At 47.2% G+C, this 14,004-nt stretch overlaps 1 protein-coding gene across 4 annotated transcripts in view; it reads right to left on the minus strand.

Moving 5' to 3' along the window:
* The window catches only part of DENND5B (DENN domain containing 5B), a 207,263-nt gene that overhangs the window by 35,412 nt on the left and 157,847 nt on the right, over positions 1–14,004 (minus strand). For all 4 annotated transcript variants that reach the window (XM_070049612.2, XM_070049610.2, XM_070049608.2 and 1 more), the window contains 2 exons: positions 13,403–13,481; positions 2,202–2,283 (listed from right to left, as the gene is read on the minus strand). In XM_070049612.2, coding sequence (XP_069905713.2) covers positions 2,202–2,283; positions 13,403–13,481 — 161 coding nt within the window. The remainder of the gene's footprint in view (positions 1–2,201; positions 2,284–13,402; positions 13,482–14,004) is intronic.

The raw sequence follows: 14,004 nt of genomic DNA on the forward strand, positions 1-14,004 counted from the left end.
AGGTGACGGCTGTGACAATGTGAATGGACTTAATGTCCCTAAACAGTACACTAAAAAATGGTAAATCTGTGTCAAGTGTTGTGGCACAGTGAGTCTTAGCTACTCTGTGTTTCCAACTCAATTTCTTGCTAATGTATCTGGGAGGCAGATTCTAGTACTTAGATCCCTGCCAACCACAGGGGAGACCAGGATGGAGTTCTTGGCTCCTGGCTTTCGCCTGGTCCAGCCCTGGCCACTGCAGCCATTTGAGTAGTGAACCAGCAGATGGAAGGATTCCTTTCTCTTTCTGTCTCTCCCTCTGCCTGTCACTCTGCCTTTTAAATAAATAAATAAATCTATCTATCTATCTTTGGGGGGGGGGGACAAAACCAGAAATGGGTGTCTGTGTAACTTATGCCATGTACAGGAGTTAGTACACTTGTATTTCCAGGCCTACTGTATGTGTATATTAGCTCATGGACTCTTTACACCAACATTTTGAGAGAAGCACTATCATTATCCCCATTCTACAGAAAAGCGACAGCCTAAGGAACTGCCCCAGGCTACAGAGTTAGTGAGTGGCAGAACTGAAAGCCACTCACTAACTAGTTGCAGAGTCTGATGTCTTAACCAGGTCTCAACACTACACTGCCCTTACAGAGAGGCCACAGCAAAGCTCAGCAGGTCTCCTCCCTGACCCCCAAACCAACCTGAAGCAGCTACAAGTACGTGAGCAGGAGCTGGAAGCAGCTGGACAGCCTGCTGTGCTGCAGCCACCTCCTCCCTAAACAGGTTTCAGAAGTCCGGCTGCAGGGCACAGCCGCTAAGCCTTCGAGGATGTCACCCCAGGATGGCGCATGGCGGCAGAGCACCTGTGGTGCCAGGTGTTCGTTAGGAGGGCTGGGATAATCTTCTCATAATTCCAAGTATTCCTCTTAGGCTATCCAAAGGAATCCTGAACCACATAAAGACACCTACAAACCACCCATCTAGGAATAATAACATTTAAGACAAGGACACAAATTGATTCAGATTCAACCAATATTTAGCAAAGTCTTACAATGAGCCACGTATGTCTCTAGGAACTAACTCATTTCATTTTTGCAACAATCCTATGAGATAGGTGCTATTTCTAACTCTGAGAGGGAGAAAACGGAGGCACAGGAGGCTAGAAAAGTTGCCAAAGGTCATGAAGCCAGCAGGTGAAGTGAAGGAAGAATCACCATTACCCTGTGCTGCTGCTCCTAAGAGTTATGCTCTTGAAATAACCAACAATCAAATAAATATCAATAATCAGTGTGAATATGCGGGGGGGGGAGGGGGTTGCTGCACTTCCGCATCTCAGTGACTCAGTGTTTCCAACAATCTAAGATGGCCCCTGGGGGAGGTACCTAGCCTGACAGGAGACTTCCGTATTCATGGACAGTATGTGTCCTCGGCTGTGATAGGCCCTTGAGGGCGTGCCCGGCTGTTGTCCTGCCTTACCTTTCAGCTGGTTGGCTCAGTTCCCTTGTGCCCAGGACAGCCCCCTTTCTGTGTCTATAAAAGCTCTTCCCCTCCCAATAAAGTCGAGAACCCAGCTGCGCCCTGGGCGTTGACTGATCTCCCGGCTCTGGTGTGGTTCCTTTGCCACCGACACTCATCATCCCGCTCGGCCCCTGAGCTCCCCAGGCTGGCCCTGAGGAGCTCTATGGGACCTGCTGTCCCGTGACGAGCAGCATGAATAAAAGTCACAAATGCTCTCAATGATGCAACATTCATTTTAAACTCAATTTTAGGAGCTACATAACCCACCTAAAACATTTGAGTAAAAAAATTTCGGCCTTCCTCATTCAATAAATCTGTTTCAAACATCTTGGTACCTTCTGAAGATTTCAAACACCAGTAACTGGAAGTGATAATTCTCAGGCCTATCTGTGCTTCATACTAAATCTATCTGACAGCAACTTTTTTGCCAAGTAATCTGCCAGTCCGTATCTACATGCCACAAGTATTTTACAGAGTTGTTAAAAACTGAACACAATAAATCAGAAAATAATTTAGATGCTTTAAAATTCTTCTCAGCTACCTCTTCCCTTTGAATTTAATGTTTATGTAAAAAGCAAAATTAAGCAAGTGGTAAAAGTAAACAAATGGTAAAAACTTTCTTCAAAACACAAAACCAAAAATTGCACATAGCCATAATTACTTGAACAATTTAGGTTGACACATGTGAAAAATACCTCATGTCCTGGATCAGTGAGACCCTGAGTGTGGGGAGCATGACCCCCGAGTCAGACTTTCTTCTTTCTGGTCCCAGGGCAACTATGTGGAAAAATATCAACAAAGTATTAGAAAATATCAGCAAAGACTTAAAAAAAAAACTAGACTTCTTCACATTCTGTGAATAAATACTCTGAAACTGCTTTCTTAAGAAAAAATTTGAAAGGCAACAGAGAAGCTCAGATTTGGTTCAATGAACATTGTCAACCAGTTATCTTCTTTGTAGCCAATCTGAGGTTGGATTTGAAATTCAAATGTTATTTTTCAGGTCCACCTAGCAGAATACTGCAATATGTAACTTTTGTTTATTTATTTATTTATTGACAGGCAGAGTGGACAATGAGAGAGAGAGACAGAGAGAAAGGTCTTCCTTTGCTGTTGGTTCACCCTCCAATGGCCACTGCGGCCGGCGCACTGCGCTGATCTGAAGGCAGAAGCCAGGTGCTTCTCCTGGTCTCCCATGGAGTGCAGGGCCCAAGCACTTGGGCCATCCTCCACTGCACTCCCTGGCCACAGCAGAGAGCTGGCCTGGAAGAGGGGCAACCGGGACAGAATCCGGCGCCCCGAATGGGACTAGAATCCCATGCTGGCGCTGCAGGCAGAGGATTAGTCTATTGAGCCGTGGCGCCAGCCACAATATGTAACTTTTGTCCATAAGTGCCAGTATGCCAGTATTTTCTTTCCATTTAAGATTTTATTTATTTATTTGAGAGGCAGAGTTACAGACAGAGAGAGGGAGACAGAGCTCTTCCATCGCTGGTTCAACCCCCAAGTAGCCACAATGTACAGAGCTAGGCTGATCCGGAGTCAGTAGCTTTTTTCAGGTCTCCCATGCAGGTGCAGGGGCACTTGAGCCATCTTCCACTGCCTTCCCAGGCCACAAGCAGAAAGCTGGATTTGAAGAGGGGTAGCCAGGACACTAACCAGCACCTAAAATGGGATGCCAGCACCGCAGGTGGAGGCTTAGCCTACTACGCACAGCGCCAGCCCCAAGTGCCACCATTTTCTAAATCTAGACATTCATAATAGCTCTGGGTAATCCCTTCAAACAACTGTGTATAAATTAAGCTACTGTGTGTGTGAATCATGCCTGTGCTTATGAACTGAGATCACACAGTTTAAACTCTGGAAGAGTATATTAAAAATACCTAAGAGTTTGAACTCTTCAGTATGATATATTTCTACCTTAAAGTTTTTATTTATTAGAGAGAGAGAGAGAGAAAGAGAGAGAGAGAGATTGATCTCATCTGCAGGAACCAGAGAGCTGGTACTCAAACCTATACACTCCAACATGGGGTTGGTATGTGGCTGTCTTAACTACTAGGCCGAACATCTGCCCCTAACCTTGTAATTCTGTTTTCCATTACCTTTCCAAAGTACTTCCCTACAGCTTATTAATAACTTGGGAGGAAGAGTTCAGAAGCCTGAGAGCTGAAGGCAGACAAGGGGTTAAGGTATGAAGTCACACTTTCCATCCAGAGTTAAAATCTAAGGTTTCCTTGATGTCTACTCCAGCCAGGAGATAAACTTATAAACTATTTCAGTGTTCAATTTCATTAATATTTCTTTCTTTTCTTTTCTTTCTTTCTTTCTTTCTTTTTTTTTTTTTTTGACAGTGTGGGGAGCAACTGGGAGCAACTCGGACTAGACTAAGTTACTGGAATTAAGACTTATTCTATGCATCTGCTCTCCCACAATATGGCGCTGGGAGAGGAGGAAACAGCTTCTACACAGCTGCCTCCAGTTCAACCAATAAGCAGCAGGACCTGCTCCTGATTGGAGGAGAGCAGCGTACTCGGCGTGTGGGTAGCAGAGTTGGGATTGGTGGAAGAGGACTATAAAGGAAGATAGAGACAACATGCACCAGGAACATCTATCTGAAGGAACACCTGTGCAGCCCCCGAGAGAGCCGGCCGGCGGTGTGCCGCTCCCCCGCAGAAGTGGGGAAAGTGGCAGGGGGAACCGCCCTTCCACGGAGATGGAAGGGATGGTAGCCAACCCGGGAAGAACCAGCAGCAAACCCGGGGAGGGCCGAGCAGACGAAAAAGCAGCGCAGGGTCCTGTGTCGTTCCTCCACGAAGAGGGGGAGCGACATAATGGTGCCGTGACTCGGATAAGAAACCTAGGAGGGAAGAAGCGGGAAGAAGTGGGAAAATATCGGAGAGACAGACTTGCAAAGAGCCTAGGGAAAAGCCGGACGGAAAAGGTGCCGGAAGAAGCTATCGAAAGCCTAGGCATAGACTCGGATACGGACTGTGGGAAAGAAGTTAGGATTTAAAGTGAAAGCAAGAAGAAACTTAGACTCAGATATGGACTGCAGGTTGAAAGTGAAAGTGAAACCTAGAAGAAACTTAGACTCAGATACGGACTGTGGGGAGAAGCCAGGAGAAGTGAGAGGGGAATATTGTTGGAAGAAAAGTTAGGGAAACATACCGGGTAGAGAAAAATATGTTAGGGAGGATGAAGCCGCGAGTGTAGGCTGAAGCGGAGACGTAAGCTATCTTGGGATTCTTCAAGTCAGCCCGGGGAGCAAAAGGCGAAAATCTGGAACCAGAGGCAGAGACGTGGGCTGCCAGGTTGGAATCCGTCAGATTAGCCCGGGGAGCAAAGGACGGGAAGCCAAGCCGAAGGGCGCAGACGTGAGCTGGGTTGAATTCGCCAGGTTAGCCCGGGGAACTTGGACTGAATACCGGTGGCGGAAATGTGAGCTGGGCTGTGTGACTCGCGGAAGCCACCGTGCGCAGAGAGAGCGCGTGGGGCACAAGTAGATAGGGAACCCGGGGCTAGCGCGAGGCCGAGGCCGTGGTGCGGACGCAAAGGGCGCGGAGACCGTGGAGCGCGCGGAGCCGAGAAGCAGCCTCGGGGCGGGCGCCGGGAAGCCGCAGGGATAAGAGAAACAGAAGTTTAGAAGTAAAATGAGAGAAATAGGAATGCTGGCAGATAGAAGTAAAATAGGAGAAATACGAATGCCCGGAGATAGAGAAATAGAGAAAAATAAGGCCTCCCCACAACATGGCAATGAGAGAGCTTGGATTCGGTCTGCCTGATTAGTAAGACGATAAGCACCTGCAGGCAGTTCTAGCGGAGCAGAGCATGCGCTGCAGGGCACTGAACACAGGCACGCATCAGCGCCTAAAAACCTCCTCACAACATGGCGAAGAGAAGACCCGGATTCGGTTTGCCTGTTTGGTAGGGCTTGTAAGCACCTGTGGGCAACTCTAGCAAGCAGAGCAGAGTGTGCGCCGCGGGACACCGAAGACAGGCGCGTATCAACGCCAAAAATAAAAAGAAAGGGGGATCTGTGGGGAGCAACTGGGAGCAACTCGGACTAGACTAAGTTACTGGAATTAAGACTTATTCTATGCATCTGCTCTCCCACAATATGGCGCTGGGAGAGGAGGAAACAGCTTCTACACAGCTGCCTCCAGTTCAACCAATAAGCAGCAGGACCTGCTCCTGATTGGAGGAGAGCAGCGTACTCGGCGTGTGGGTAGCAGAGTTGGGATTGGTGGAAGAGGACTATAAAGGAGGAGAGAGACAACATGCACCAGGAACATCTATCTGAAGGAACACCTGTGCAGCCCCCGAGAGAGCCGGCCGGCGGTGTGCCGCTCCCCCGCAGAAGTGGGGAAAGTGGCAGGGGGAACCGCCCTTCCACGGAGATGGAAGGGATGGTAGCCAACCCGGGAAGAACCAGCAGCAAACCCGGGGAGGGCCGAGCAGACGAAAAAGCAGCGCAGGGTCCTGTGTCGTTCCTCCACGAAGAGGGGGAGCGACATAATGGTGCCGTGACTCGGATAAGAAACCTAGGAGGGAAGAAGCGGGAAGAAGTGGGAAAATATCGGAGAGACAGACTTGCAAAGAGCCTAGGGAAAAGCCGGACGGAAAAGGTGCCGGAAGAAGCTATCGAAAGCCTAGGCATAGACTCGGATACGGACTGTGGGAAAGAAGTTAGGATTTAAAGTGAAAGCAAGAAGAAACTTAGACTCAGATATGGACTGCAGGTTGAAAGTGAAAGTGAAACCTAGAAGAAACTTAGACTCAGATACGGACTGTGGGGAGAAGCCAGGAGAAGTGAGAGGGGAATATTGTTGGAAGAAAAGTTAGGGAAACATACCGGGTAGAGAAAAATATGTTAGGGAGGATGAAGCCGCGAGTGTAGGCTGAAGCGGAGACGTAAGCTATCTTGGGATTCTTCAAGTCAGCCCGGGGAGCAAAAGGCGAAAATCTGGAACCAGAGGCAGAGACGTGGGCTGCCAGGTTGGAATCCGTCAGATTAGCCCGGGGAGCAAAGGACGGGAAGCCAAGCCGAAGGGCGCAGACGTGAGCTGGGTTGAATTCGCCAGGTTAGCCCGGGGAACTTGGACTGAATACCGGTGGCGGAAATGTGAGCTGGGCTGTGTGACTCGCGGAAGCCACCGTGCGCAGAGAGAGCGCGTGGGGCACAAGTAGATAGGGAACCCGGGGCTAGCGCGAGGCCGAGGCCGTGGTGCGGACGCAAAGGGCGCGGAGACCGTGGAGCGCGCGGAGCCGAGAAGCAGCCTCGGGGCGGGCGCCGGGAAGCCGCAGGGATAAGAGAAACAGAAGTTTAGAAGTAAAATGAGAGAAATAGGAATGCTGGCAGATAGAAGTAAAATAGGAGAAATACGAATGCCCGGAGATAGAGAAATAGAGAAAAATAAGGCCTCCCCACAACATGGCAATGAGAGAGCTTGGATTCGGTCTGCCTGATTAGTAAGACGATAAGCACCTGCAGGCAGTTCTAGCGGAGCAGAGCATGCGCTGCAGGGCACTGAACACAGGCACGCATCAGCGCCTAAAAACCTCCTCACAACATGGCGAAGAGAAGACCCGGATTCGGTTTGCCTGTTTGGTAGGGCTTGTAAGCACCTGTGGGCAACTCTAGCAAGCAGAGCAGAGTGTGCGCCGCGGGACACCGAAGACAGGCGCGTATCAACGCCAAAAATAAAAAGAAAGGGGGATCTGTGGGGAGCAACTGGGAGCAACTCGGACTAGACTAAGTTACTGGAATTAAGACTTATTCTATGCATCTGCTCTCCCACAATATGGCGCTGGGAGAGGAGGAAACAGCTTCTACACAGCTGCCTCCAGTTCAACCAATAAGCAGCAGGACCTGCTCCTGATTGGAGGAGAGCAGCGTACTCGGCGTGTGGGTAGCAGAGTTGGGATTGGTGGAAGAGGACTATAAAGGAGGAGAGAGACAACATGCACCAGGAACATCTATCTGAAGGAACACCTGTGCAGCCCCCGAGAGAGCCGGCCGGCGGTGTGCCGCTCCCCCGCAGAAGTGGGGAAAGTGGCAGGGGGAACCGCCCTTCCACGGAAGTGGAAGGGATGGTAGCCAACCCGGGAAGAACCAGCAGCAAACCTGGGGAGGGCCGAGCAGACGAAAGAACAGCGCAGGGTCCTGTGTCGTTCCTCCACGAAGAGGGGGAGCGACAGACAGGTAGAGTTATAGACAGTGAGCAAGAGAGATAGAGAGAAAGGTCTTCCTTCCGATGGTTCACTCCCCAGTGACCGCCATGGCTGGCACTGTGTCAATACGAAGCCAGGAGCCTGGTGCTTCTTCCTGGTTTCCCATGCGGGTGCAGGGCCCAAGCACTTGGCCCATCCTCCACTGCCCTCCCGGGCAACAGCAGAGAGCTGGATTGGAAGAGGAGCAACAAGGACTATAACCGGCAACCATATGGGATGCCGGTGCCACAGGCGGAGGATTAACCAAGTGAGCCACGGCGCCAGCCCCTCATTACTATTTCTTAGTGCAAAGTACTTGAAGGCAACAGGCCACTTTTTCCTTCAATATGAAGATTCAGAGATTTAATATTTGGCCATGGGAATTCTACCTAAATTACTGCAGGCAGCCTGCATAGACAGCAAGTGTGTAGAGGACAGAGATCAGACACAATTCTACAGAACCAGGTACAGTCTACAGGCAAGTAAGCAATTAACAGAAAACTTGCTGAAGGTAGGATGATTCTAGACTGACTGAGAACTCTTGAGCTGGATCCAGAAAAACCATTTAAATGCAGCATTTCAGGGACAGTGTTTTGATTGACTACTGGTTAAGAGAGATCTGTATGTTATTCTTAAACTCTGTACTCCCAGACAAAGTCCTACTAAATTGAAATGGATTTTTAAGTTACTTGGCAAGGTGTAAGGGTAGGGCACAGACCAGGGTGGGACTACTGCGTTTAATCATTATCTATTTTGAGAGGCATAGAAATAGATAGAGATTTTCCATCTGCTGGTTCACTCCCCAAATGCCTGAAACAGCGACGGCTGGGTCAGGCCAAAACCACGTGCTGGAAACTCAATCTGGGTCTCCCAAGTAGGTGGCAGGAACCCAACTACTTGTGCAATCACCACTGCCTCCCAGGGACTGCATGAGCAGGAAGCTGAAATGGAGAGCAGAGCTGGGACTTGAACTCAGGCACTCCAACACAGGATACAGGTTTCCAAGTAGTGTCTTAACTGCTGCAGCAAACAGCCACCCCTGGCCAACGTTTTTAAAGAGAGAAACCTCAGGGGGTTTGTAACAAAGAGTCCTTGTTACAGGATCAGCTGCATTCTGAGACTTTCTCTGAAACAAGATTAAAAGTACTGAAGGCAGGGATCACTTGGTCAGCATTAACACAGCCTACGCACAGATTCCTGCTAGGACGTGGGACAGGCCCCTGCCATTCTGCCGACACCGGCTTAGCAGTGCTTCCTGAAAAGAATGGTGATGGTCCATTATCTGGCCTCCTCTGGACTCAACCATAGCAGGAGCAGAGCTCAAACCCACTATGAATCTAAAGACTCTGAGGACCTTTATTTAACATGACAACGAATGCAGACTGTTTACCATCATTAATTAGGAAAATTGACAACTGGAAAACCATAAGTATTTTAGTGGGGTAAAAAATCCAAGATTTAAGAGAAAATAGACCAACATCCATGATGAATATAAACACAAAAATCCTCAACAAAATTCCGGGCAATCACATCTTCAACAAAATTCTGGCCAATCAAATCCAACAACACATCAAAAAGATCATTCACCTGGCATGCAGGTATGGTTCAACATTCGCAGACTGATCAATGTGATTCATCACACTAACAAACTGAAGAACAAAAACCATATGTTTATCTCAATAGATAAAAGCATCTGACAAAATACAATACCCTTTCATGATGAAAACCTTAAGCAAACTGTGCATAGAAGGAACATTCCTCAACACAATCAAGGCAATTTATGACAAACCCATGGCCAGCATCTTACTGAATGAAGAAAAGTTGGAAGCATTTGCACAGAGATCCAGAGCCAGACAAAGATGCCCATTCTCACCACTGCTAATCAGTATAATTCTGGAAGTTTTAGGCACAGCCATTAGACAAGAAAAAAAAAATCAAAGGGATTCAGTTTGGGAATGAGGAAGTCAAACTATCCCTATTTGCAGACGCCATGATTCTATATATAGGGGATCCAAAAGACTCCACCAAGAGACTACTGGAACTCATAGAAGAGTTTGGTAAAGTAGCAGGATATAAAATCAAAACACAAAAATTAATAGCCTTTGTATACACAGACAATTCCATGGATGAAAAAGAACTTCTAAGATCAATCCCATTCAAAATAACCGTAAAAAAAATAAATGAAATACCTTGGAATAAATTTAACCAAGGATGTCAAAGATCTCTACAATCAGAATTACAAAACATTAAATAAAGAAATAGAAGATACAAAAAAAAAAAAGGAAAAATCTTGCATGTTCATGGATTGGAAGAACCAATACTATAAAAATGTCCATCCTTCCAAAAACAATGTACAGATTCGATGTGATAACAATCAAAATACCAAAGACATTCTTCTCAGCTCTAGAAAAAATGATGGTGAAATTCCTGTGGAAACACAGGAGACCTCGAATAGCTAGAGCAATCTTGTACAACAAACCAAAGCTGGAGGCATCACAATACTAGATTCCAGGACACAAGACATACTACAAGGCAGTGATAATCAAAACATCTGGAACTGGTACAAAAACAGATGGATAGTCCAATGGAACAGAACAGAATCGCCATAAATAAATCCAAGCAACTACAACCAACTTAGCTTTGACAGAGGAGCTAAAACCAATCCCTGGAGCAAGGACAGACTCTTCAACAGATGGTGCTGGGAAAACTGGATTTCCACATGCAGAAGTATGAAGCAGGACTCCTACCTTACACCTTAGACGAAAATCCATTCAAAATGGATCAGAGACCTAAATCTATGACCCAACACCATCAAATTATTAGAGAACACTGGGGAAACCCTGCAAGACATTGACCTAGGCAAAGACTTCTTGGAAAAGACCCCAGAGGCACAGGCAGCCAAAGTCAAAATTAACAAATGAGATTACATCAAATTGAGAAGCTTCTGTTCTGCAAAAGTAACGATCAGCCAAGTGAAGAGGCAACCGACAGAATGGGAGAAATTATTTGCAAACGACCCAGTCTGATAAAGGATTAACAACCAGAATATATAAGGAAATCAAGAAACTCCACAACAACAAAACAGACAACTCAGTTAAGAAATGGACAAAGGACTTAAACAGGCATCCTTCAAAAGAGGAAATCCAAATGGCCAACAGACACATGAAAAAATGTTTGGGATCACTAGCCATCTGGGAAATGCAAATGAAAACCACAATGAGGTTTCACCTCACCCCAGTTAGAATGACTCTCATACAAAAATCAACAAACAACAAATACTGTCGAGGATGTGGGGAAAAAGGTACCCTAATCCACTGTTGGTGGGAATGTAAATTGGCACAGCCACTGTGGAGGACAGTATGGAGATATCTCAGAAATCTGAATATAGAGCTACCGAATGGCCCAGCCATCCCACTCCTGGGAATTTACCGAAGGGAAACAAAATCAGCAAATAAAAGTTATCTGTACCCCCATGCTTATTGTTGCTCAGTTTACAACAGCTAAGACCTAGAATCAACATAAATGCCCATCAACTGAAGACTGGATAAAGAAATTATGGTACATGTACTCTATGGAATAGTACAGAGTGGTAAAAAAGGGAAATCCTGCATTTTGTAACAAAATAGATGAATGCGCAAAACATCATATTTAGTGAGACAACCCACTCACAAAGGGACAAATACCATATGTTCTCCCTGATCTGTGATAACTAATAGAGCACCTAAAAGGAAAGCTGTAGAAGTGAAACTGACACTTTGAGAAGCAATAACTTGAACTTGTACTCAGGAGGGCAGGTGAAGATGGCCTGAGTCCTTGGCCCTGCCACCCATGTGGGAGAGACAGACGGAGTTCCTGGATCCTGGCTGAGCCTGGCCCAGCTTCAGCCATTACAGCCATCTGGGGAGTGGACCTCCAGATGGAAGGTCTCTCTCTCTCTCTGTCTCCCTCTCTGACACTCTGCCTCTCAAGTAAGTAAGTAACTCTTTGTGGGGGGGGGGGAGAATATTATCTTAGGAAAGCCTGTATAACATAGTTAGCTAAACAACTATGACATAGCCAGTATGTAATATCTCCTCTAAGTTGAAAAAGAATTGACACCTTGGGAATGTCAGTCAAAGGGTGCAGTTTTACCTACGGCACAATCTACACCTCTGGACACCATCCTAGGCTCTAGCCCCCACCACCATGGCTGGAAGCCAGGTGACCCCATGGCTCAAGCGCCGGTGTCAGCTCTACCCCCACCCTAATGGAATTCGCTGCTCCTACTTCCCTGCCTGCCCCCAGCAAAGTTTTAAGAGGACCTGTTCCTGAACACGCGGCTCTCTCTGTCTCTCTCTTATGCTCTCCTGCTCTCTTCTCCTTCTTTGCCTCTTCCCTCTGGTCTGTCAGGTTTCCCCCAATAAACTCTTTCCCTTAAAAAAAAAAAGAATTGGCACCTAAGATTGTTGAGACATGTATGCATATTTTTTATATCAAAGATTATTAGTGATGGTTATAAAACTTTTCTTTAAGAAGAAAATCAGGGGCTGGCCATGTGGCACAGTGGGCTAAAGCCCCAGCCTGCAGCACTGACATCCCAAATGGGTGCCAGTTTGTATCCGGGCCGCTCTACTTCCAATCCAGCTCCCTGCTAATGGGCCTGGGAAAGCAGCACAGGATGGCTCAAGTACTTAGGTCCCTGCACTCACACTGGAGACCTGGAAGAAGCTTTTGTTTTTTAGACAGGTAGAGTTAGAGAGAGAGAGAGAGACAGAGAGAAAGGTCTTCCTTTTTCCATTGGTTCACTCCCCGAGTGGCCGCTATGGCCAGCATGTTGCACCAATCCGAAGCAAGGAGCCAGGTGCTTCTCCTGGTCTCCCATGGGGTGCAGGGCCCAAGGACCTGGGCCATCCTCCACTGCACTCCCGGGCCACTGCAGAGAGCTGGACTGGAAGAGGGGCAACTGGGACAGAATTGGCTCCCCAACAGGAACTAAAACCCGGTGGGCCAGCGCCGCAGGCGGAGGATTAGCCTAGTGAGCCACGGCGCTGGCCAGGAAGAAGCTTCTTGGCTCCTGGCTTTGGCCTGGCTCAGCTCTGGCCGTTGCAGCCATTTGGGAAGTGATCAAGTGGATGGAAAACCTCTCTGCCTCTCTCTCTCTGTAACTCTGCCTTTCAAATAAATAAAATAAATCATAAAACAAAATCAGTACCCACTACACTCTAATACCAGCATGAGTCAAGTTATGTGTATGGTCCTCTACAGTTCACTCGGATTGTTGACATGTTTACATGCCCTGCCTTGCAGTTGAGAGAAAGTGTGAGGTTAAATGTAACGAATTCTGTGGAAAACAATCTAAAGGTTCGTTTACAAATAATCAAATGTAGGAAATGACATGGTTTCAGACAAAAGAAGCTGAAATACAGGGTGAGGACATTATATGAGAATTGGAACAGCCTTGGCATAGCTAATATCCTTCTCCTATCCTGTAGTTGAAGACACAGAAAATCAAAGAGGTCAAATGATTTTCCCAGGTCTCACAGCTAGTAAACAGTGCTCACATTTCTCCTGCTAGTGGCAAGATTATTAACAATAATGATTTAGCTTATGAGAGTGAAAGAGACAGATAAAGGGCATAGGACAATGACTCTTCTCATGGCCCAGTGCTGACGGATCTGAAGCAAAAGTCAAACCAAGTACCTCTCACCTGGTGATTCTGCAAGGTGCTCCTGTTTCTCTTCTCTATCCTGAAACTGAATTAAATGCGACCACAAAGCTGACTTCCCCTGAAAGTAGAGGGTACACAAAAATAGTCATTTTAGAAATAAGTCAACAACAAACATTTCTGATGATGACAGCCAGTCAGAAGTTTGGTGACCCAATCTCATTCATCCTCAGCTGTGCCAGATTCTGCTTGTCTCACTGCCTGTGTGTGCAGGGTCATCCTTTGCCTACCGAGAAGACTGGCAAAGCCTGGCAAAGGGAAGGGTCTTCCACTCAGGAAACGGCAGGAGGGCAGGCACAGGGGTTTCTGACATCAGCTCAGCTGGTACTGACTGACTGGGATGAGAGCTGTCTACCTGGCCACACTAGCAACCAGGGAGCTAAGAGGCTCCAGCAGTGCAGAAAGCATCTGTGTGCATCATATATATGTCTGGCTATATGGAGTGGCAACGATGGCAGAAAATCAGAGAGCAGAGAACGAAAATAGGAGAGGAAGAAAGAAATTTGCACACATCAGAAAAGTCAGATGTGAAAGCAGAGAGACTGCTGGGATTTTCCCACCCTGAATTACTAGACAGTGTAAAA

This window comes from Oryctolagus cuniculus, chromosome 9 (genome assembly GCF_051225735.1).
Source record: "Oryctolagus cuniculus isolate XC-2025 breed Fujian yellow rabbit chromosome 9, ASM5122573v1, whole genome shotgun sequence".
Lineage (NCBI taxonomy): Eukaryota > Metazoa > Chordata > Mammalia > Lagomorpha > Leporidae > Oryctolagus > Oryctolagus cuniculus.